This window comes from Opisthorchis viverrini (assembly GCF_000715545.1).
Source record: "Opisthorchis viverrini unplaced genomic scaffold opera_v5_103, whole genome shotgun sequence".
Classification (NCBI taxonomy): Eukaryota; Metazoa; Platyhelminthes; class Trematoda; order Opisthorchiida; family Opisthorchiidae; genus Opisthorchis; species Opisthorchis viverrini.
In genome coordinates this window covers 148,098-169,545 of record NW_008751758.1, presented here as the reverse complement: position 1 = coordinate 169,545, position 21,448 = coordinate 148,098, and the positions used below count along the sequence as shown (strand labels likewise).

The 21,448-nt window shown below is 44.4% G+C and overlaps 2 protein-coding genes across 2 annotated transcripts in view; one reads left to right on the top strand and one right to left on the bottom strand.

Moving 5' to 3' along the window:
• T265_05426 (hypothetical protein) overlaps nucleotides 1-11,956 on the top strand; it is a gene marked incomplete at both ends in the record, with an annotated part of 83,897 nt that extends 71,941 nt beyond the window's left edge. Inside the window, one exon of the mRNA XM_009170433.1 lies at nucleotides 11,751-11,956. Within this exon, the coding sequence (XP_009168697.1) occupies nucleotides 11,751-11,956 (206 nt within the window). The remainder of the gene's footprint in view (nucleotides 1-11,750) is intronic.
• T265_05424 (hypothetical protein) lies at nucleotides 2,684-10,535 on the bottom strand (the record flags this gene model as incomplete). The annotated part of the gene is made up of 2 exons (XM_009170431.1): nucleotides 2,684-2,902; nucleotides 10,461-10,535. The coding sequence occupies 2 exons, from the start codon at nucleotides 10,533-10,535 to the stop codon at nucleotides 2,684-2,686; spliced, it is 294 nt and encodes a 97-aa protein (XP_009168695.1).
• Nucleotides 11,957-21,448: the final 9,492 nt, after the last annotated feature.

The window sequence follows — 21,448 nt, the reverse complement described above, 5'->3', positions numbered from 1 at the left end:
ATTGGTAAACACACGGATTTGTGTGCTATAGCGCTAATGACCGAAATGTTCCTTCTTCTCAACAGAATGGGTCGATCCTCCACGTGAGTTCAATCGCGTTTACCATTCCTTTCATAAGTGACTGAGCATGGCCAGGTAACATTCATCCATCGGGACTCCCACGCTACTACTTACCCATGTTACCACTCGTGGTAGCTTTCGCATCGCTCTTTTCATTTTCCATTTGCAATTTTAACGGAGTAGATAAGGAAAAAGTTAGTTTCCCCTTTGTCAAAATGTTGCTGCCTAAAATAACTGCACGTTTCTTAGTGGCATGACAGACTGAAAGTGATGGCTGGTAAGCATGCTACCTGCAGAACACAAAAGGCAATTCAGCCTCGAACGCTGTCAAGGTCACGTAAAGCTACACGATCGCAGGGCTTGTAGATGAATAGCCAATCAGCTAATGCCGATGGAGAAGGTCATCTTGACCTCCAAAACCAACCAATCAGAGGTTAATTGTCATTTTACCGTGTTTACTGGATATCAGCTCACCGGCCCACCCTATTTGGAACGACAGCTCCTATTTTAGGGCAAACACAGAGTCCTCTCGATTTGGGCCGAATTACTCTAAGGCAGTCATTATATTCACAAATGATAATACCCCGTGGCACAATCAGAATGTGCCATGTTAATATGTTAAAGCAGTATGTAGTCAGTATGCTGGAGCAGTTGAAATCATGGTGTGATGCCATTTATTTTCCTAGTCCCAGCTCATGTGACGCTGTTAGCCACCGCATTGATAGATGCAGCATATTCACCCGTCAGCTAACTATATGGATCAAAAGGCATGTTTGAATCCCAGTTCTCTAAGTATGCTTCGGCTTGTGGTGCATCATATGGCAAATCCATGTGCCAGTTCATGAGCTGACCGGAAATGCTGTACTCAGCCTATGGACCACTTATTAAATCTTTCGAATGAATGAGGTCAGAAACTCGTAGACACGTTTTGTGGTCTGTCTTGCACCCCATAGCTCAGCTAGCCCCCTACGAACCTGGAGGCCTGGGGAAGCATTCAGTATTTAATTTTTCGGCGTCTTTAGCCACTTTTTGTCTGCGTAATACGCATGAATATTGGAAAGCTAATCTGTTAGGCCGTACGTTTGACCAAACGAACTGGCATACTGCAGCCATGTATTTCCACTCATTTATTCCATGACCCTTCGAAGTTGGGGACCGAAACTATCCAAGCTGTTTCTCTAGCATTCTCTACTCAACCATTGCGCATATCATCCTGGCCTCAACTAACTGCCTGTCTTATCTTCTCCCTGTGCACTCTACCATCATCTCGGCATATCTGCTCAATATGGCTAATGTCCTGTTCCATGTGTATGTTGGATGACCGGCATGTAACGCTTCATGTTTTCTCTCGCTGTTGCACGCTTCACTCTATGGGGTAATACAATACATATCGTCTCATATCTCGCTGGAATGTTAGTGCGCGGGATTCACCAATCCCTCGTTCCCATGGTCCGGCTGTTGAAACCTCTCCTCTGGAAACTGATTTGTACTATCGGAGTCCGCAAACGACGCTGGTAAGAAATATAGAGGTCACGTGATGGGGGGCTCCAGTACGTAGGATAAGAATTCTTCACAGACGCCTGGGAACTTTGGGAACGCAAAGTGACGGGAGAGAGGTTGAAGCCCACAATTGCGTGTTGTCTTTGATATCTGTCCCTTCCAAGTTTCGAGATAGTCCTCTCGGTGTGTCCATTGAAAAAGGGGAGATTCAAACTGCTGCCTATTCTCTGGAACAAAAAGACTAGCAAAGAATTTAGGCAAAATTCTATGAGGCTTATAACATCCAAACAACCGATCTTGACATTTGAACACAGTTACGTAGTACGCAGTTAGGATTTTGTCCTGTCAGCCAACGATGGACTGATGGCTTCAATGAAGAGTAATTCCGAAAGATGAGTGAAACTTCCGGCTGAGAAATAGTTGTTCGAGAATCCGGTTATCAGGACGCGCCCAGACATGGAAGAAACACATGTGCGGAGAGTGACGCATCCCCAAGGTCATCATCGTTCCCGATAGCAGGTGCGTTGGCGGAGCTCACCAAACACGGCTTGGCAACATAAGACCAGTGGAGTGGGGCTGAAATTGTTTCAATACCGGACACCGCCATTGGCTGTACGAAACGAACAAGTGAACGACCATATTTAGCCCTGTAGTCATCCAATATATTACACAGACGCTCTGTATGTTTTGTCCTGACAATACACTCGTGTCCAGGGTTCTCTGTCTTCTCCTTATCGCGTGGGCTGGCAGGCTCAGTGAAGGCGTAACCAATAAACGGCCACCCACGATACAACACCGGTTAATATGTGACCGTGTCTGTTTTGGTTTCTGTGACTAAAGGATGATCGGCGCTAACGCTTCGTCTGACGGAGAGCTCATCACACTACTGCTGAGCCGTTCATTATCGAACGGTCGAGTATCCAGCCGTTTGTCGGAAGGCCGAGGTTGCGAAACTCATCTAACAACGCGGTCAATCTCAGTAAATCGATGCACCTTGTGATTGGCTGATAAAGTCTTTGAAAGCAAGTTGTATCGTGGGTGGCTGTCTATTGACAGACAACCCTGGACACGACTGTATTGTCAGGACAAAACATACAGAGCGTCTGCGTAATATATAGGACGACTACAGGGCCAAATATGATCGTTCACTTGTTCGTTCTGTATAGCCGATGGTGGTGTTCCGGTCGAGACGGATTTCAGCCCCACTCCACTGATCGTATGTTGCCAAGCCGTGTTCGGTGAGCTCCGCCAACGCACCTCCTACCCGGAACGTGTAGTACCGATGACGACCTTGGGGATACGTCATTCTCCGCACGTGTTTTTTTTCATGTCTGGGCGCGTCCTGACAAAGCACGATCATGCAGTAACGGTACGGCGCAAACCGTCACATACTGATGTGCTTGTTTTTTATGTCATTGATGACCGCGTCCTGAAAAGCACGATCATGCAGTAACGGTACGGCGCAAACCGTCACATACGGATGTGCTTGTTTTTTATGTCATTGATGACTCACTCCGACGCAAAAGTCCAAATATGTTGGCCATCGGTTCGCGTCGATGTGGATCATGTGTCGATAAGTAACGCAGGGCAACCTCCACCACCAAATAAAACAGTATATGGTTGAAGGGAACTACTCACAAGGTTGCTGAAAACTCCTCGACAGCCCACGACCGGTTTCGCCCTTCTTGGGGCTCATCAGGTAGGCGCAGTCCCCGAGTTTCCGTCAACCTTGTGTTCTGCTTGGTTAAACTCAAGTAGACGAACGTAACTCAAGGCGACCTATCTTGGGTAGAAACACATCACTAGCGTTAAAACTCCGAAGTGAAAGCACCTTGGACTTTAGCAATACAAGTCGTTTCCAGAAATATGTTGCAAATGTTCCTTGGGCACTGCTGATAACGTGTTCCATGGTCAGAATTTTCGATCGCAGTCAGTTTTTAAGCCCCGTTCTTTTGCACTGTTTGATAGTGCATTCAAATATTGTTCTGTCAGGCCTCATGAATGCACGCGGTAATACACCAGCTTGAGGCACATCTGAATCGAGTAAGGCGTTCCATTCCTGCGTCTGTAAAAGTCTGCTTGATCAGTAGCGGTGGACTTCCCGATCAGGATCCTGAATGTGGCTGCCTGTAGCCTGGGTGGCCTGATGGACGCGATACAAATAGTTTGTTGTGCTGTCGAGTATGCACAGAGGTTTCCGAGATCGGGGTGACAGCATGCAGCATGTGAGTTCTGTGCTCCGTGGACACCATTGCGTCGCACCTGTTATTCGAGTTACCAAGCTGGAGAGACAGTTTTGATGTATTCATTAACTAGGCTCAGTCATTACGCGGTCGAAACACCATATGCATCTTGCATTACGATGACTAAAGTAAGCAAGTCCAAACGAATGACCAACATTTCGGCATGTAGCACCATGCGCTACAGATTCATGGTCGGAATTGCTCTGTTGGTCATGCCGGTCACCTGATTTGTTTGGTCAGGCTCACCGTTTTACTGTGCTGCCAACGGATTGTAACAGATGACTGCACACTTCGTTGGGCTGCAGGAGATAAGCGTCCTGCTAGGTTGGAATGCCTGGCCATCGGTCCAGCACAAGATTCAATATTCCGTTAAAAGACATATCGGTCTTCCGAGGGCTTTTATTAGCTAATTTCACCTGACCTGAAGCTAAGCTGAAAATTAACGCACTGTGGAGGGGATTGTGTAATTTTCATCCTGTAATTGGGACCAATTTATCCTGAAAGGCCGAGAAGCATTGTACAGCTATGTCATCCTTATTTGGAATCATCAGCTGGGCACTCGGACAACCTGCGTATTCTTATAAGTAAACTAGGTGGCACTTGGATAGATCAGGTGGATACTTCCCTCATGGGGTGTTTTTTATCAATGAAATACTCTCCCTAGGTAATGAGCCCTAGAAGCGAGAAAAGGACCTGCTCGGTTTATGAAATTGTCCATCGCATAGTACCACAACGGGAGGCACCAAGAGCCGATAAAAATCAAGCAACACTGCAGCAGTCTCTGCTACACGGCTATGGATGTTCATTTTGGTTTAACTTGACTCGGATTGATTAGAATTGGCCTGGTTTGGCTCAACTTTACATGCTCGATAGTTTGGAGCGGCATACGTCTTCAGCGGGTCATTCAATGGCAAAAGATACAAATGCGCGATACAGTAGAATTAATTAATATCTCTTACTGATAATTTCTTAGCGATGCTAAATTACATCTACTTCGAACAATCATTTCGATGCCATAGTTTTCCGAGTTTGAGGGGAACACTCAAAAAGGAACAGGTCACAGGATTTGGTTGTTACTTTTGATCTTTGTTCTAACTGGCTGTTTGAAACAGTAATCTAGCTGAAGGTTAGTGAATAGTCCAAATACATCGTCCGCTTATTCCTCGATACCTACGAAGAACCTGCCCGATGCCGAATGATTGACTGGAGATTTTACTAGATATTCGGATTAAACGTGAGACTATCTGAATATGTGACCAGCTGTGTAGACTAAGAAGGACATCTGAAATCAAAGTAAGCAGATTTGGATGCGTAATCCACAGGTGTATCTTTTGTAACCAGATGGAAGACCCAACTGGCAGGTATCTAGAACCATAACGTATTTGGATGTCCAAGGAAACCACTTCATCCTTTATAGTATTTTGGCTTATAGTTCAAATCGTCCAGTCGCTTCTTCACCTAGGAAGAACTTTAGCAACATGACAATATTGAGTTGTTACCAAGAGGCATGTCAATGAACGCTAAACTACGGTTCTTAAGGACAGTCCTCCATGTCAGTCACTCACTATATAGATTAGTATATTTTCAACTCTCTATCTTGCCATGTAACAGTGGATTTTGTGAGCCACTTAGTTCCATTTAGTCGTACGAATCAAGACAGATGTTGGGTCTACGTGGATGCTCCCCCTACTTATGCTACAAATTGTAACTACTCAAATTCATTTAGAGTAGTAACGCAATCATCTAAAAGCTGCCGGCATTCCCACCGTGAGACGAAGCAAATTCTGCAGGATGAGTCGCTCGGTCCCCTAGGCTTAGTTTGCATCTGGTATAACTAGGGGGAATGACGACGGGAGCTATTTCGTAAAGATGCAGAACCATCATTTTACTACACCTTCACTAATACTTACCGGCCAACCACCATTCCCTAACTTTCAAGGGCGGAAGCTCGTATAAGAGCTGGCCTTGGTTACCTCTCAGAGCATTAGGTCACACGAAGTTGTATTGATGAGCCACTGCCTAAAATGAATTGTACTATCATTGAGGGTATCAGTGATTACTAGTTGCCATTTATAAGTAGATTTCAGTAGTTAGGACTCCTACATCGGAAAATTGAAGGGCTGAAGACTCATCGAAAGGTGAAGAGATTAGTAGACAAATGTATGATGTGAGACAAACGACACTTGTCTGCACACTTTTTTTTAGCACAGACGTTCATGCCATAGTTCACTGGTATTGATCAAAAACACAAAAATAAACACGATTAAGACCGAAACGCTCTACCTTAATGGCTAAATGTCAGTGTGTCTCCACACTATTCACCTAGAAATTAGCACACAAACTCAACTGCAATCAAACACATGAAGGGAAGTTGGAAGTAGGCCTTGAGAGCTGAGCAGTGTGCTTCGCTTCACAGCCTTATATTATCTCATTTTAAAAAACGTATACATTTAAATCGTGGACCCTAATGTCTACCAAGGCAGGTCTTTGTGCAGACCCAATCTTCGTAACTCAGATTTACCGTCTTGGTTTTGATCCTACCATCTAACACTGCTTTTCATCCTGAAGTAATGTAGTTGAGATATATCATACTGCGCCCATCCACCGTGGCAGCTGGATTTCTTGACCTTCTAAACGACAGCATGAACTGAGCTCAGCCATGAAAGAACCTTAATTGGTCCCTCTTCTGAGCTTGCTGATTGGTGTAGACAGAACGCTTATGTAAAGACAGGAAATTCCTTGGATTTTAAGTTCGCGGTGTGCATTCGGACATACGAAGACTCCATACGTGGCTTCCTTCATTCTGAAAACACGTGTTGTATGTTGTCCCAACTGCGTTGGTTGGTCTCTCCTATTAAGCAATGTTTTAATGCATTGTCATGGCTCGGTCCACTGGGTGATTTAGCCAGACTTCAATTTCCGGTTTACTTCGGGTCGCTTCTCCGGGAAACAGGGAATACGCGCATCCTGTGTGATGGTTGGATTTCGCCCCATTGTTTCCGTTCAATGGGACGGTCTCAGAGCTAAAAAAGTGGTTAGCTCGCAGGATGAGGAATCGCATTTGTTTCGAACGATTGGGTGCATTCTGTCCGACCGTCAGTTCGCATGCAAATTGAGCGAAACCGCAGGATAGCAGTAGTTGAACAACCGCATAAAGCGCACACAGATATCATCTGAGAAGGCCGTGTATGCCATCTACAGAAGACTTATTCGCATCATTTGTGAATAAGTTTCAATCTAGACCAAATTTGATATCTGGAAAGCACGGAGTGTTTAACAATGCAGCATTCCTTGCTCAGCGTAAATTTTTTCAACAAAAGTTTGCTTCACGGAAAGGTCCTTCACCTAAGAATTGGGGCAATATGTCAACAGAAATGGTGCTTCTCTCTTTATGAATGAAGCAGTGAACAAACAGTTTTGCGCCTGCCTGATGAGCCCCAAGAAGGGCAAAACCGGTCTGTCGAAGAGTTTTCAGCAACCTTATCAGTAATGCTTCACAAATAAACAGTTTTGTACTTACAATAATCAATAGTAAACAATTGGAGCAGGCTGTGTGGACGTTAGTGATGGAACGAGGACAATTTGCAAACACCAGGGGTCGTTGGGTGGGGGTACGAGAGCGTAACAAACGTTTATTTATCAAATCATAATGACCAGAATTCAGTTCGTCACAGGTGATGGCGAATAATTAATGAGAAAACCTCATCAAACACAGAAAGTTTGTTTACCTGTGTAAATGGTCGTTGATGCTCTAAAGAAACTCGTCTTCAAAGGAATTCGAAACAAACGGATTATCGATCGAGCTTTCTTCTGGGCATTGTACAGGTTGAATCCAAACTCAGTTTTCTACCTTGTAGCTGCCACAGTACCTAAAACATGAGGCGATAACTTTGGTCTTGTCAGTAGTTTGAACTACAAACTGTGAAAATTTACCACGGTCACATAATCCGACTGAAATCACGCATGACCCTGAACACGTGTCTATTCACAGTATATTTTGCCCATCGTGTCTTGTTCTGGTGCATGTGAATTTTTCGGGCAATGAAATGTGGTTTCGACTAGATGTTACTTCCTTGAATGCTATCTGCTGCGCACGCGCGAAATGCATAAACCTGCTTTCAAACTCGACGAAACAGCAGACTACTGAGAGACGTGTGCTATAGGTAGTATAGACATTGACGAAATAGTTGCACTAAACCGTTTTTACTGTTTTTGACACATATCCACCTTATTCAGTGCATATGTGGTAAAATTCAACTTATCTGTTGTTTAAAGTAGGTGGATGTCTGTCATCCAAGTCGATGAACTAAGCTTCAGTAGGCTGTTGGCATCCGTCAGTTTTCCGAGATGAAAGGGGTAGCTTAAGGAACCTCAAGATCTCTGCACCCTCCGACACTACTTATCGATTCTGTGCCAAACGGGACAGGGCATGAGGACCGAAAATTCTATCCTATGGGCTTCAAGAGCTCATCTTTAAGGCTCTTTCGTTACAATTCAGTACTATCCATAGCTTCAACCGTAATGGTTGTTTACGAGGGTTTTCGGCTTCAAGAGGCTTCAAGATCTCACTAGATGGTGACGACTAACATCCCCTCCAATGTCACCAAACGCGGTTGGCTGGTGGTATCTTCTTGGGAAGTAAGCGGGCATTAGTCTGTCATCTGGATCGCAGTATGCTGCCAGCTTCGTCCTAAGGCATAACGCAGCGTGTTACAGCATGGCGTAGTACAGTAGACCACAGTGTGATATGGTACAGCATAGTATACTATATTGTAATATTGTATAGTACTGGTATTGTGTACTGTAGTATAATATTGTAATAAAATATGTTTTGGTATACTTTGGTATAGTAAAGTATGGTGTGATGTGGCACAGTGCAGGCTAGCTTAGAATAGTGAGGTACATGATGGAATGGAACATGACAGCACAGGATAGGATAGTATAGCCAGGTGGAGTAGAGTGGAAAGGTTGTAACTCCACACAACGGGCACGAAATGTTTTGACTGCCCGAAATTAATTCGGGTAATAAAAGGTGATCTCGTAAAAAGCAGGAGGCAGCACTCGCTACGGGGAACGTTTGAAGAGCAGGAGGCAGTTTGTAGTGTAAAGAGATCGTTGGAGAAACTCGTCTAAAATCAAACTTCTTATCTGCGAAGCCACATGGTCTCAACCAATCAGACTTCATACAGACAGCGTTACGCCAAGGGTCGCCAGACCGCTAAGACGCCAACCATCTTGAAGCGGTTTACTGATTGCAGTATTCACAAAAAATTGTTTTAAATGTGACTCACATTCCCACATTTGGTGACTGCCAGTGGACGCAGGACAAGTTGTGCGCATCTGAAGTATCCTGACGCTACCAGGAAAACACTACTGCAAGACTGGTTTCCATGAGGAGAAAAGAACAGTTAGCACGGTGAGATACCCCAAGTTCTTCCTGGCTTCCTTCCTTATGTGATCCGTTAGGATGACTCGACATTACCGAAATCCTTTGTGCAAATGTCAAAATAACCGGTGAGAACTGTACAATGCATGCAGTGTTTTCATACTCACCGCTCATTATAAAATGCCTTCAATCTCCTGTTTTCTACATCAACAGGGTTACGGCCAAGGGTTAGTCAAACCAGAAGGTAGTCAAGTTTCGGAGTTACGTGGCCGTATCAAACGTTTGCTGTGTCGCGCCAGGAAAGATCCGCACTATTATCGTTTTTTGCCTTGAACTGACTGAAGTGATTATACCATTTTATTCAAACAATACACACACACATACATAAGCAAACATGACGTAATCACCCGGGGTCTGTCCCACCTTATTTATCGATATCGACTCACAGTGAATCGATCGAGTTTGCGGTCAGTCCACAGAAATTGACTCCAAACACAACAGAGAGCATGTCCAATTTTGTTCCTAGCAATATTCTGTTTGCCCCCAACAATAGGTGAAGCCTTCAGTGATTTCGATGACGACTGTCCTGCGCGCTTTCGTTATTTTTTTTGCCAACCTACAGCTTTTTGGTCCTCTGCTTTATCACAGTGAGTTAGTACTAAGTACCAGAGGAGTTTCTTGTATTGTTTCACTAAATTTATTGCCACCGTCTCTCGCTCTGTAATCCATTTATGTCCCTTGCGGCTACTTCCTTTCACGTGCATTGGGCAATCCCTCTGAATAAGTTGCTTTCGGCTAGTCCAGCAACCATCCTGTCGAAAGTGAACCTTAGAAATTCTAAAAATTTGTTTTGAGATTCTTCATTTTGGTCTCGCAATCCAGCAATCTGGTGGGCCACTTTCAGTTACATGTAAAACCATAACAGTCAACTCATTCATTTGGAGAGTTATCAATAAATGCGGTACTATGAAAACAATAAGAAAATAACTAAATTGTACAAACCTCAAACCGTGGGTTTATGTCGGCTTTTATACAGACTCAGGTGTCGTTGATTCCTAATTGGATCCTGTGCAGATAGATAGGTAGAAAACAGTGAACCTTCCAAAATCTCATTCTGAATCAAGACAAAATAGCTACAAAGTTTCGAAACCCACGTGACTGAATCGACTAGACCCGCTATGACAAGGTCAAAGAGCAGTTCACGTTCAGGTTAAAACAAGAAGGGGGGTACAGGAATCCCGTCGTACACAAGAAAAGAATCAGTCTCTTACTAAAAGAAACTGTTCACAAGGTTGCTGAAAACACTCCATCAGTCCACAGCCAGTTTTGTCGATCTCGGAGCTCATCAAGTAAGCGCGGTTCCCTGGTTTCCGTCAACCTTATATTCTACTTCAACTCGAATTCGAAAGATTTCGACCAAAAAGCGAGAGATTTAGTTAAGTGTCCCCTGAAGAGCCAATTCACATGTGCAAACGAGTGTATTGTCGGAATCAACACCCTTGTTATTGTTGTCGTAGATAGATTGCAGATTGTTGATAGATTGCAGACATGTGTCGTGTATGGATCGGATGTTTTTTCAAGGTCACTTCACAAGCACGTCTCTCTCAATCTGGATAAAACGAGGTAGGTTCAAGGTTTGCCAGCATGGTTGTATTAGTGCGTAGGTGGTGACAGCCATAATACAAATCAGGTGTATGCACCAATAAAAGTTTTAGTATAGTTGCGATACGTATAAAAATAAATGTAATGCGAAATGGGAGCAAGTCAAAAAGGGAATTTATCGTATGTGGGAGTCTCTTGGTGAAAGTCCGGGCAGGGGGAACGTGTTTCCTCCGCAGTTTGGCTGCTACACGTATTCCATAATTGTCCGTGGACATAGTGTTTGGCAAACTCATTGCTCCCTGCGCGCGCGCGAGTCTGTGGGTGCTGACTGTGTTCGATTTCCCTATATGTAGGTCCGTTCGCGTATACGTGGGTGTGAGAGCACATGAGTTGTTGCTATGTTCACTAGACGGTACAGACAATCGATGTCCGATGAGTCACCTTGATGTGACGTGGTTTGCGAGTATGAAAAAAGACAAGTCTCGTGATCGAGTGAGCGACTGTGAGCCGAACAGTCAAGTATGTGGGTGATTGGGTGGCTACAGTTGCAACAGTCTCTCTTTGTGATCTGGTGGTAACTGGTCAGCTGTAAATGGTTCTTAGGTGGGGTTTGAAGATCTGCTCTTAAAATTCTTTCGAGCATGCCCGTAAGCAAAAGGGATTCAGGCGGCAAATTCCAACGTACCAGAATTTTCGACGCTTGGTAGGCCAATCACACACCGCTACTACGCTGGTCATGTGTTGTATCGTGGGTGGCCGTCCATTGGTTACGCCTTCACTGAGCCTGCCAGACTACGCGATAAGGAGAAGACAGAGAACCCTGGACACGGCTGTATAGTCAGGATAAAACATACAGTGCTTCTGCGCAAATATACAGGACGACTAAATGGCCAAATATGGTCGTTCACTTGTTCGTTCTGTACAGCCAATGGCGCTGTTCCGGTCGTGAACACTTTCAGCCCCACTCCAATGGTCTTATGTTGCTAATTCGTGTTTGGTGAGCTCCGCCAACGCACCTGCTTTCCGGACGTGCCGTACCGATGGTGACCTTAGGGATGCGTCACTCTCTGCACATATACTTATTCCATGTCTGGGCGGGTCCTGGCATCATCGTGAACCGTTAGATCGCTGCGTCCACTCAGGGGATATGGTGGGTTGTTGCTAGGTCTTTATTTCAAACGGTCTCCTTATTGGCCATTTAGCGTTAGATTTGTTTAGTTCCACACAGTAGGGAGGCACGAACAAGTCGTGTCGTACTTCAGACATTGAGTCACGCTAGATTATATCTTTTGACATTCCTCGATAGAATTTGTGGCACTATGCCTGCCTGATGAACCCCAAGAAGAAAGAAACCGGTCGTGGACTGTCGAAGAGTTTTCTAAAAACCTTAGGAGCTAAGAACATGAAGCTGCCTGTGCACATCACACTCAGTTTCAGAGATTCGTGAACGATCGATTCAGCTAGGAACCACTGAATTCTATTGCCTGTGCACATCACACTCAGTTTCAGAGATTCGTGAACGATCGATTCAGCTAGGAACCACTATGGGGAGTCGTTAAAGTCAAATCAGTGTGCAACTAAGTGTTTTTTTCATGGGAAAACGTGGATTTTGTGTTTATTTTTGATGTTTCGGCGGTCTGTCTTAGTTGGCTCTTTCGAGTAGACTTCAACAGAGCTTACTATTATCTCTCAGGTTAAGATGATGAAAAATAGGCGTGGTTTTGTACTACTTTACAGAAAAATAGAAACTAAGAAACATTGCTGAGCGTGGATATATATAATGCGATATCTCAACTATCGTACTAACTGAAGCGTGAGGCCACCTTTGTGCGGTACATCCAGTTGAAAGAGTCATTAACGAGAGACCTCTCGTGAAAACCAAATTGACATGCAAGCAGGTGCATTTGTCGAAAAATTTCTGTCCTTCGACCGCAAATTCATAGGATACCGTAACAAATGCTAACCAGACGGGGCGTCGCGGCTGAGACAAGCGATATGCTTACCAATGCCAGTGATCAGTCTGTAACCTGCCACCGCTACTGTTCTAGAACGTCTACATATTATATGCGCCTTTGGTGTTTTCGTGAATGATCACCCGAAAGATAGGTCTACATTAGCTTATTTAAGTAGTTTATCAACTTCCAACGATAGTTAGGTCGATAAAAATTCCTGCAATTTACCGTACCGTGTTCAAAAACCAGTCAGCTTCCTTGTGTTCCCACAAACAGCTCTTTGTGTTCAGTGCCGGGTGTAAGCCTACAACAGGCATTCAGAGGTCCCCATATTCAGGGCCCCATTCGGACAATCTGGAAGGAAAACGATGACAGCAACAACGCCTCGAACATCGATTAGCAACCATATATAACAGAGGCTCCAACCATGTGAACCCCATTCTGGACGACGCGTCGCGTACCCAAACTTCTGGTCATTATTTACATACCCTTCTGCCAGTTGAGTACATTTCTGCTTCAGCCACTCTGAAGTGGGCAACAAAACACAAGTTTTTTCGACAGATCATCAACTGGCATTCACAATACGCGGTCACGACAGCGCTAGACACATGCCTCGATTGAAGTGACTTTTGGATAATCGGAAGTCGGTTTTCTAATTGTCTCTTAGATTCGCCGGCACTGAGCTATCGAAAACCTGAAGACGTCTCAGTTCCGTTGGTCACACAGCCCACTTTGGCAGTGTGCCGAATTACTGGTGTAACGGTGATACTACTGATGGGGAGGCACGCGAGCAGTATGTGTTTTTCTTAGAATTTCGCTTTTCGTCTTTTGAAAAGGGGAGATCTGTTGCTGAATTCGTGGAGTCACTTTGAAACGTTCGCTTGGATTTGAGCGACGAATGATTGGAGTCAATGAATCTCCAGGAAAGTTCAAGAGACGCGTTCAGGAGAATATGGGTGTCCAGTTTTTGTAAATAAGCTGCAAATTAGAGTTGCGTTTCCCTGTTCAATGGTCTGTAACCAGTCAGTTGGCATTTCGTGATAAATAACTCCTCAGCGAAGTCCTTCCTTTCACTGGTAGCTCCGGTGCATTAATAGTCTTTTTGATAAGGTGGCGGCTGCTCTGTTTTCGGAGCTTTTAAATTTGCATGCAAACGTTTTGCAAACGTTTTCGAGTAGACATCATCAGTTTGCTCAGCTAATAGATCAAACACCACCTATTCACCGGCCAGGTCTAACGACCACAGCCTATACGTATTTTTACGTTCTTCGAGGAGAAGAGGTATGCCGCCAGATCGCTCTGGGAGAATCAAAAAATTAGCAAACGCGCTGTGAGACTGGGGGAACCGTGTAGTGGCCCCACTGTGGACTGCATTTGGAGCTTGTACAGTTCCCAAGATATACAAGGCACTCGGTAACCTCACATGCTTCTCTGGTGATTGAATTTCCAGCAGCATGACCTCATAATTTGCGGCCACAAAGCACATGCCAGGGTGGGGTGATTCTGTTCAGCTCATCCAAAACTATCTGTACATTCTTCCCTTGTAGCGCGCATCAGCTTAGTTAGGAGACAGCTAAATACTTTCTATACTCCAGTTTTCCCCGCCGTCGTCGCCCGAAAATTATGAGCTCTTTATGACTGAGCTGTCAGCAATTCGTTCAACACTGACATGAATAGCGTTCACTTGAAACTCAAAACTTGTGGTTGCATCTATCATGTGTTAAAATATGTTCACAAGGAAACATCGTGTATAAAAACCAAGTTTACAACAGTGTACGGCCTCTTCATCATCATCATCATCATCATCACCATCATCATCATTATCGTCATCACCATAATGTCGTCACGGACAGTCTTTTAAATATCCAATCAGTTTGTGAATAAACACGCGGTTTGCTTCAGTGGAGTGGCAATCTCCACAAAGTGGTTCATTTCTTGAGGAATAAACATGCCTGACTTAGTAGTGCCAGACCCAGATTCTGCGTTGCTTCATCGTTACATCTGACGCATGTCAATTAAACAAACGTTCACGTGATCCGGAAAACCATTCAACAATTCTATCTTGACCATTTCCACGGCTCGCTTACGTCACGAAGTTAGTTCCAGTGAACTGTTCACGAGTTAAACCACGTGAGGAGTTTTGCTGTACTATTTCTTCATAGTATTGTGCTCCAGATCAATCGCACTTTGTCAGCTCACAAAAATCCAAAATGCATTCCTTGTGGCGGGATTATTTTTGTGTGATTCACAAAGCGGTTTTGACAGACCTCCTAGCTGTGTTCGCGCGCACTGTGTGACACTACTTGCCTTAGGCCCTCCGCCTGTGTGCGCGGATCAATCCTTCTTTAATCATGTGTCTGTAACCATCAGCACAGGATTTGCTTAGGTGTTTCAGCAAACCCTCTTTGGAAGCTTGACAGGTATCGGTAAACAAATCTGTCACCCAGATGTACTACAAAGCGTTCAAAGTGGACGGCTAATGATAATGACGTTTCAGTTTAACCTACTGATCACTGTAACAGTCTGGAAATGCGACAGTCTGGAAATGCCGCAAGCGTAACTTACAAGTTACTGGTACGACACAACCACCGAGCCAAACTTTGCCGCAGTGACGCTCAACCAATATTCGCATAGTGCATGCACCGTACGATATATCTTAATGGGTGGTTAACGAAACCTTAACAAATGCTTCAAGACTGCAAAAATTCTGGTGGGTCAGTTGTCCTCTACGAATACAATGACCTCAAGTTCGTCTCTGAACGACTGCCTTCCCAAAAGAAACTATCTATCTATCCATACCGAGGAATGCATGATCCAGCCCGAGAATATGAGGCCTCGAGTGGTCTTCTCGATATTAGCATGCAATTAATCGATATCGTTATTAATTTCATTGGTTTTCCTCAATCCGAACCTCTGCTTGACTGAAGCTAGCTGCAAGGATAGGGAACAACCAGCGAGGGCTGTACAAGGCACTTTTTACCACCTAACGCCTAGTTCCACGTTGAACTCGGCTCACACACTTACCCGGTCAGAGCTCTGAGAATAGTCACGCACTATGGATGCTGAGTAGGTAATACACTTTCCATCAAGGATATTGGGTCCCAATCAACTTATACATCCAAGCAGTCAGGCAACGAAGCAAGTCCGCAACTATACGCAACACAGGAGCCGGACGATGAAAACAGCCTCCGTGAACTTGAACAAAAGGAAAGCCTCAACTCAAGTCAACCCCATCGTATTCACTGGTGTAGTTTCCTGATTGAATGTATAACCAATAGCATTGATGAGCTTGTTCCATGAGGTTTGTTGTCTCAGTTAAAGCTGCATGAATCAATACATCGAAATCGCATTTGCAGGAGGTTCCTGTCTTGTTGCGCTGATCCCTTGCAGTGTCCCTCACACATTTGTTCACACGCAGTTGTGATCAGATGCTACAACCAGCTTATACTTATACGGTTTACTCTTCTTGATGACTATTCAAACAGTTATGAAGCTAGCAGGATAGGGAACAACCAGCGAGGGCTGTACAAGGCACTTTTTACCACCTAACGCCTAGTTCCACGTTGAACTCGGCTCACACACTTACCCGGTCAGAGCTCTGAGAATAGCCACGAATTATGGATGCTGAGTAGGTAATACACTTTCCATCAAGGATATTGGGTCCCAATCAACTTATACATCCAAGCAGTCAGGCAACGAAGCAAGTCCGCAACTATACGCAACACAGGAGCCGGACGATGAAAACAGCCCCCGTGAACTTGAACAAAAGGAAAGCCTCAACTCAAGTCAACCCCATCGTATTCACTGGTGTAGTTTCCTGATTGAATGTATAACCAATAGCATTGATGAGCTTGTTCCATGAGGTTTGTTGTCTCAGTTAAAATTGCATGAATCAATACATCGAAATCGCATTTGCAGGAGGTTCCTGTCTTGTTGCGCTGATCCCTTGCAGTGTCCCTCACACATTTGTTCACACGCAGTTGTGATCAGATGCTACAACCAGCTTATACTTATACGGTTTACTCTTCTTGATGACTATTCAAACAGTTAGCTGATAGCTACGGGGAAATCTAAGACGAGAATCCTTCGGTTCACCAAGATCCCTTCTCACTGGTCGCCCCTGCACACTACTCTCGAACCCGCGACCACAGAATACCACGTGCTTCTCTTATTTGGGTCACGTGTATGACCCAAGTTCTGAAAATGTGCCCAGTATCCATCTGTCACGTTTCAACTCGCACATCGAGTCTAAATAACCACACTCACACAACACTCTGGAAAGACAGAGGACGATGGTTTTTCTCGTGCGGGAGACTATTCCTTAGCGTGGGAAGCTGGTGAAGTGAGAATAGTTCCAATTTTCGCATCTCATCGTGTAAATTTTTTCCGCTCTCTTTACTTCCAATTTCAGTGTAACTGACCCTCAGCTGATCACGCGTCTCCTGTCTCCGATCGATGTTCGTTCGATTGTCACACGTCCACTCCGGCTGATTTAAACAAATGGGCCAATTGTTTCATGTGCACAACTAACAGGAGTTTGACGCCCGTAATTTCCGGTTTGTTTGAAATGGACTGCCTATCCTGGATTAGTACGCGTCCTTCAATGGTGAGGACACATTAAGGACGATAACATGACCATCAGAGTAAATGAGTCAACCTTGAGGTCACTCCCCACGGCAAGCCTAGAAAAGAAAACTCCCTGTCTTACCGTGATGCAGATAGGTGAAAGGCTCGCAGGGTGCAATCAGGAATTAGGTGGATGATCACATGGAGCCTATATACTAAAGGAAATTACTCATCAAATCAGATGGCACCTTTTTCAACGGACTATGCTGAGCTCAAACAAATGTAAGAGCAATCCTTCCTGTAGTCTGCGCATTCGTCCAAGGTAGATGGTGGGGAACCAGTAGACGAAGAAGCTCTGGTGAGACACTGTGGCCACCACTAGTGTTGACCGACTGAGTGACAAACACAAGATTTCGCGCGCTGTGCACTGTCGAGAGTGTGGCAGTTACCACAGCAAAGGTCAAAAACTCCATCCCAGCACCGAATGGACACCCCTCAGAAATCACTTGCATCCATCAAGGTGAAACAATTCATACAGCTTTTCGTAGTATGTTAGTGTCATTTACAGGACTCAATTGAACATTTTAGTGTTTTCTCAAAATCTCAAAATTTGATATGTAGGATGCTCGGAGGACCTACTGAATCGACTTGATTACCAGGTTACGAATGACGCCCTTCACTCAAAGCACTATAATTCAAATGAGCCATGATTTACGGTCATAACGCAGTGTACAAAAACAAACACCATTTTATGATGGCGTCAGCGGGTAAACGTGGATCATAGTAGCGAAAATTCGACATAGTTGTCAAGGCTGCCATCCTTATCCCTTCCTAACTCGTTCAAGCTGCTTGCGTGCGGTCGATCAAGCGCTACATTTTACGCCTCGTATGTCTTAGACCGGAGAATCGATCGATTGATCGATCCACCAGTAGGAGCAAATGCTCAGTGTTTTTTAGTTCCGGCCAGTTGCAGTTGCTCGCCTGACAACGCTTTAAAAAAAAAGAAAAAGATGAATCGCCCGGATTTTGTTCGCCCTGGTCAGGTTAGAACCTTCTCACTGGTTGTGAAGCATGTGTTTTCATTCCTTCTTATAAAGGCAAACGAACTTCTTGTCTGCGGTATTTCATCACTTGCTTAATATTTGATCAATGTACTGTTTGAGTGATTAGCAAGCGAACGTGACGGTTTGAATCGTCATGACTAGGAGGCAACCTGAGAAATCTGGTTGTCGAGCTCCTAGAAAATAGCGCCTTCGAATTGACGACCTATCATCGAAAAACAAGTTCAGATCTTGACAAATACATTCATTTGCGCACCGATCCGGTTTTGACGGGAGACTCATCTGGAATCTAGCTGAATCTCTAGTTTAGAATGTGCTGCACCAGGCCGCCTCATGTTTCCCTGAACCTTATGTGCAACTTAAGTAGTATTGCGTCTGTAGATGTATGACAATATATCGAATATCATATCAAAACATGAGGTGGCCTGGTGCAGCACATTCAGTTGCTGAAGAACATCGGAAACGAGAAATTCAGCTGAGTTCGAGGTGAGTTTCCTATCAAAACAAATTTGATATGCAAATGAGTGTATTCGCCAAAATTAATCCATTTCGGGTTCAAGCAGAAACTCGGGGACTGTATCTACCTGACAAGCCCAAAGAAGGGCGAAATCGGTCGTGGGCTATCGAAGAGTTTTCAGCAACTTTATGAGTAGTGTGTTACATCTATACAAGTTCAGATCTTGTGCTGAACCCAATCCGTTGCTGTGTGACGGACAGAAAAACACTTTAACCCGCGATTTTCAAGGCCCTGCCTGTCATGTAAATCTTGAGTGATATTCCACGCATATCAGCTGGCTACTTTCCTTCAAGTTCCACGACTAAAATCCAGAAATTTTCATTACTTCCATTTAAAACAAGACCTCTACAGTTTTGTCGAAATCAACGTAAACTTTTGATTCCTAAGCTGCCTGCTGCTACGGTTGTAAATGTAAACGACGAATTGTGGGCTTCGAAAGAGAGTTTCGTTCAGAAACGAACGGAAAGGTACATTTATTCGCAGACTGGATTGATCACAAACGGGAGACCAACTGATTTCCAAACGAACTTCTTGTTTGCGGTATTTCATCACTTGCTTAATATTTGATGCTCAAGGAGAAAATGCGGTTAGTGAAAATCCGATGACCTTGTTTTGCCTGACAGATGTCGAGTAAGACGAGACCGTTGGTAATGGTCAAAGGATTTTCCGCAACCCCTTAGTTAGGGTTATGTCAGGAAACTGAGGGCGACTTACTCTTGATCTGACGCGTCTAATATGTCCAAATGCTACTGAACTCAAAACCAGATTCCTACGAAATTCTTGCGTAATTTTGATGCTCAAGGAGAAAATGCGGTTAGTGGAAACCCGATGACCTTGTTTTGCCTGACAGATGTCGAGTAAGACGAGACCGTTGGTAATGGTCAAAGGATTTTCCGCAACCCCTTAGTTAGGGTTATGTCAGGAAACTGAGGGCGACTTACTCTTGATCTGACGCGTCTAATATGTCCAAATGCTACTGAACTCAAAACCAGATTCCTACGAAATTGTAGGACCTCCGTTTTCCGGTGGGGTGTTTTGCTCAAAACTCCCCATACTACTAACACGACAGAAAGGGAAACATCCCATAAGTAGCGTGAGTCTTCCTCCTGAAAACGAATTAATTGGGATGCTAATCAACACGTGACCGAGTCATGTGACTCATATGGTTGAAGGATGATTGACGCTATATCCGGTGACCGAGTGGCATAACGTTCAGCTACTGGCTAAAAGGTTGAGAGGTTTCGAATCGCCCTGCGTAAGACTTCGAAAAAGGATTTTCAGGATAGGTTCAAATTACCTGCAGTATGAAAGCTCCAAGTTAGTTGGGACAGCTGAGTTGTCGACCCGAAAGAATGATCACCGAACTGGGGTCAGTTGAAGCAAATAGTACCTGAGACAAGTTTTTTGTGTCAAAAACTGAGCTCTGTGCATTCCGAATTTTACACCTAAACGTTCACGCACCTGTCTGTTGTGAACTCCCATAGTCGGAAGTTTCTCCTCACAAGCTTTCAAAATGACTAGGAATTTCGGTTGCCTGCAAAACGAGCACCTGGGATTGCAAGCGCTGCCGAGAGTTCTGGTCTAATTCGATAACAAAGCTGCCTCTGTGATCTGCTAAGAGAATTGGAAGTATCTAAGATGTGCCTACCCTGGATTCCTGCGCTGCAAGTCAATCAGTATACGACTCACCTGATAACTCCGTGTTTATTGGTATTCTGTGATCCAAACTGATCGGACACACGCTGAGCCCTCTCAGTAGGTTGAAGTGCTTTATTGCACTACACTCCTGTTTACTTTGGCTGCATCTACAGCACAGCTTGGATGTAACTCTTGTTGACGGTACTTAATTTTATGTGATAGTCAAACCAGCTGAGTAACTTGAGAGTTTTCAGTATTGTAGGCTACAGTGAGTAGCATGTAGACAGCTGATCGCGCACGTGACACCCAAATACAAAGTGGAATCACAGGCTACATTTCCAACCGCCTAAGCTGCATTAATAAAAAAGAACATGTTTTATTCGATGATTATTATGGCATCATCTACTGGTTCGCAGCATATCGTAATAATCATACGTGGTTTTTTATGATTCAACCTCAAGCAACTGGAAACAAAGAAGATGCAAAGTTGCGTTTGTTAAATGTACTGACACTCTGAGAATCGATATGGTGAACAAGCACAGACCGCTCGCTAACCCCTTCCTCAAACCCATTTACCAACAACCATAGAATGCAAGCGAAAGGTGAGATGTTTCATCGCCACCCAAACTATCCAAGCGGCCTATTTCGCAGCGCGCTAGTGGGTTCCATCATCATCGCATTGTTCAGTATAGGCGTGTTGGTTTATGTCCAGTCGATACAATAGACCTGCACTCGTCGTTTACTGAGGGGAGGTGTTGCGCTTTTATCGTTTCCCAACTCTCAAAAGAGGCTTCAATGACAGCATGTTAACTAGTTACCTTTCGCTCCATAGGCTTTTTTAGTCATGCCAGTTAGTTGGGTGATACCTGAATTCTTTTTGGTGACTTATCCGGTAGCCATTGATCAGTTCACATTTGGCTCAC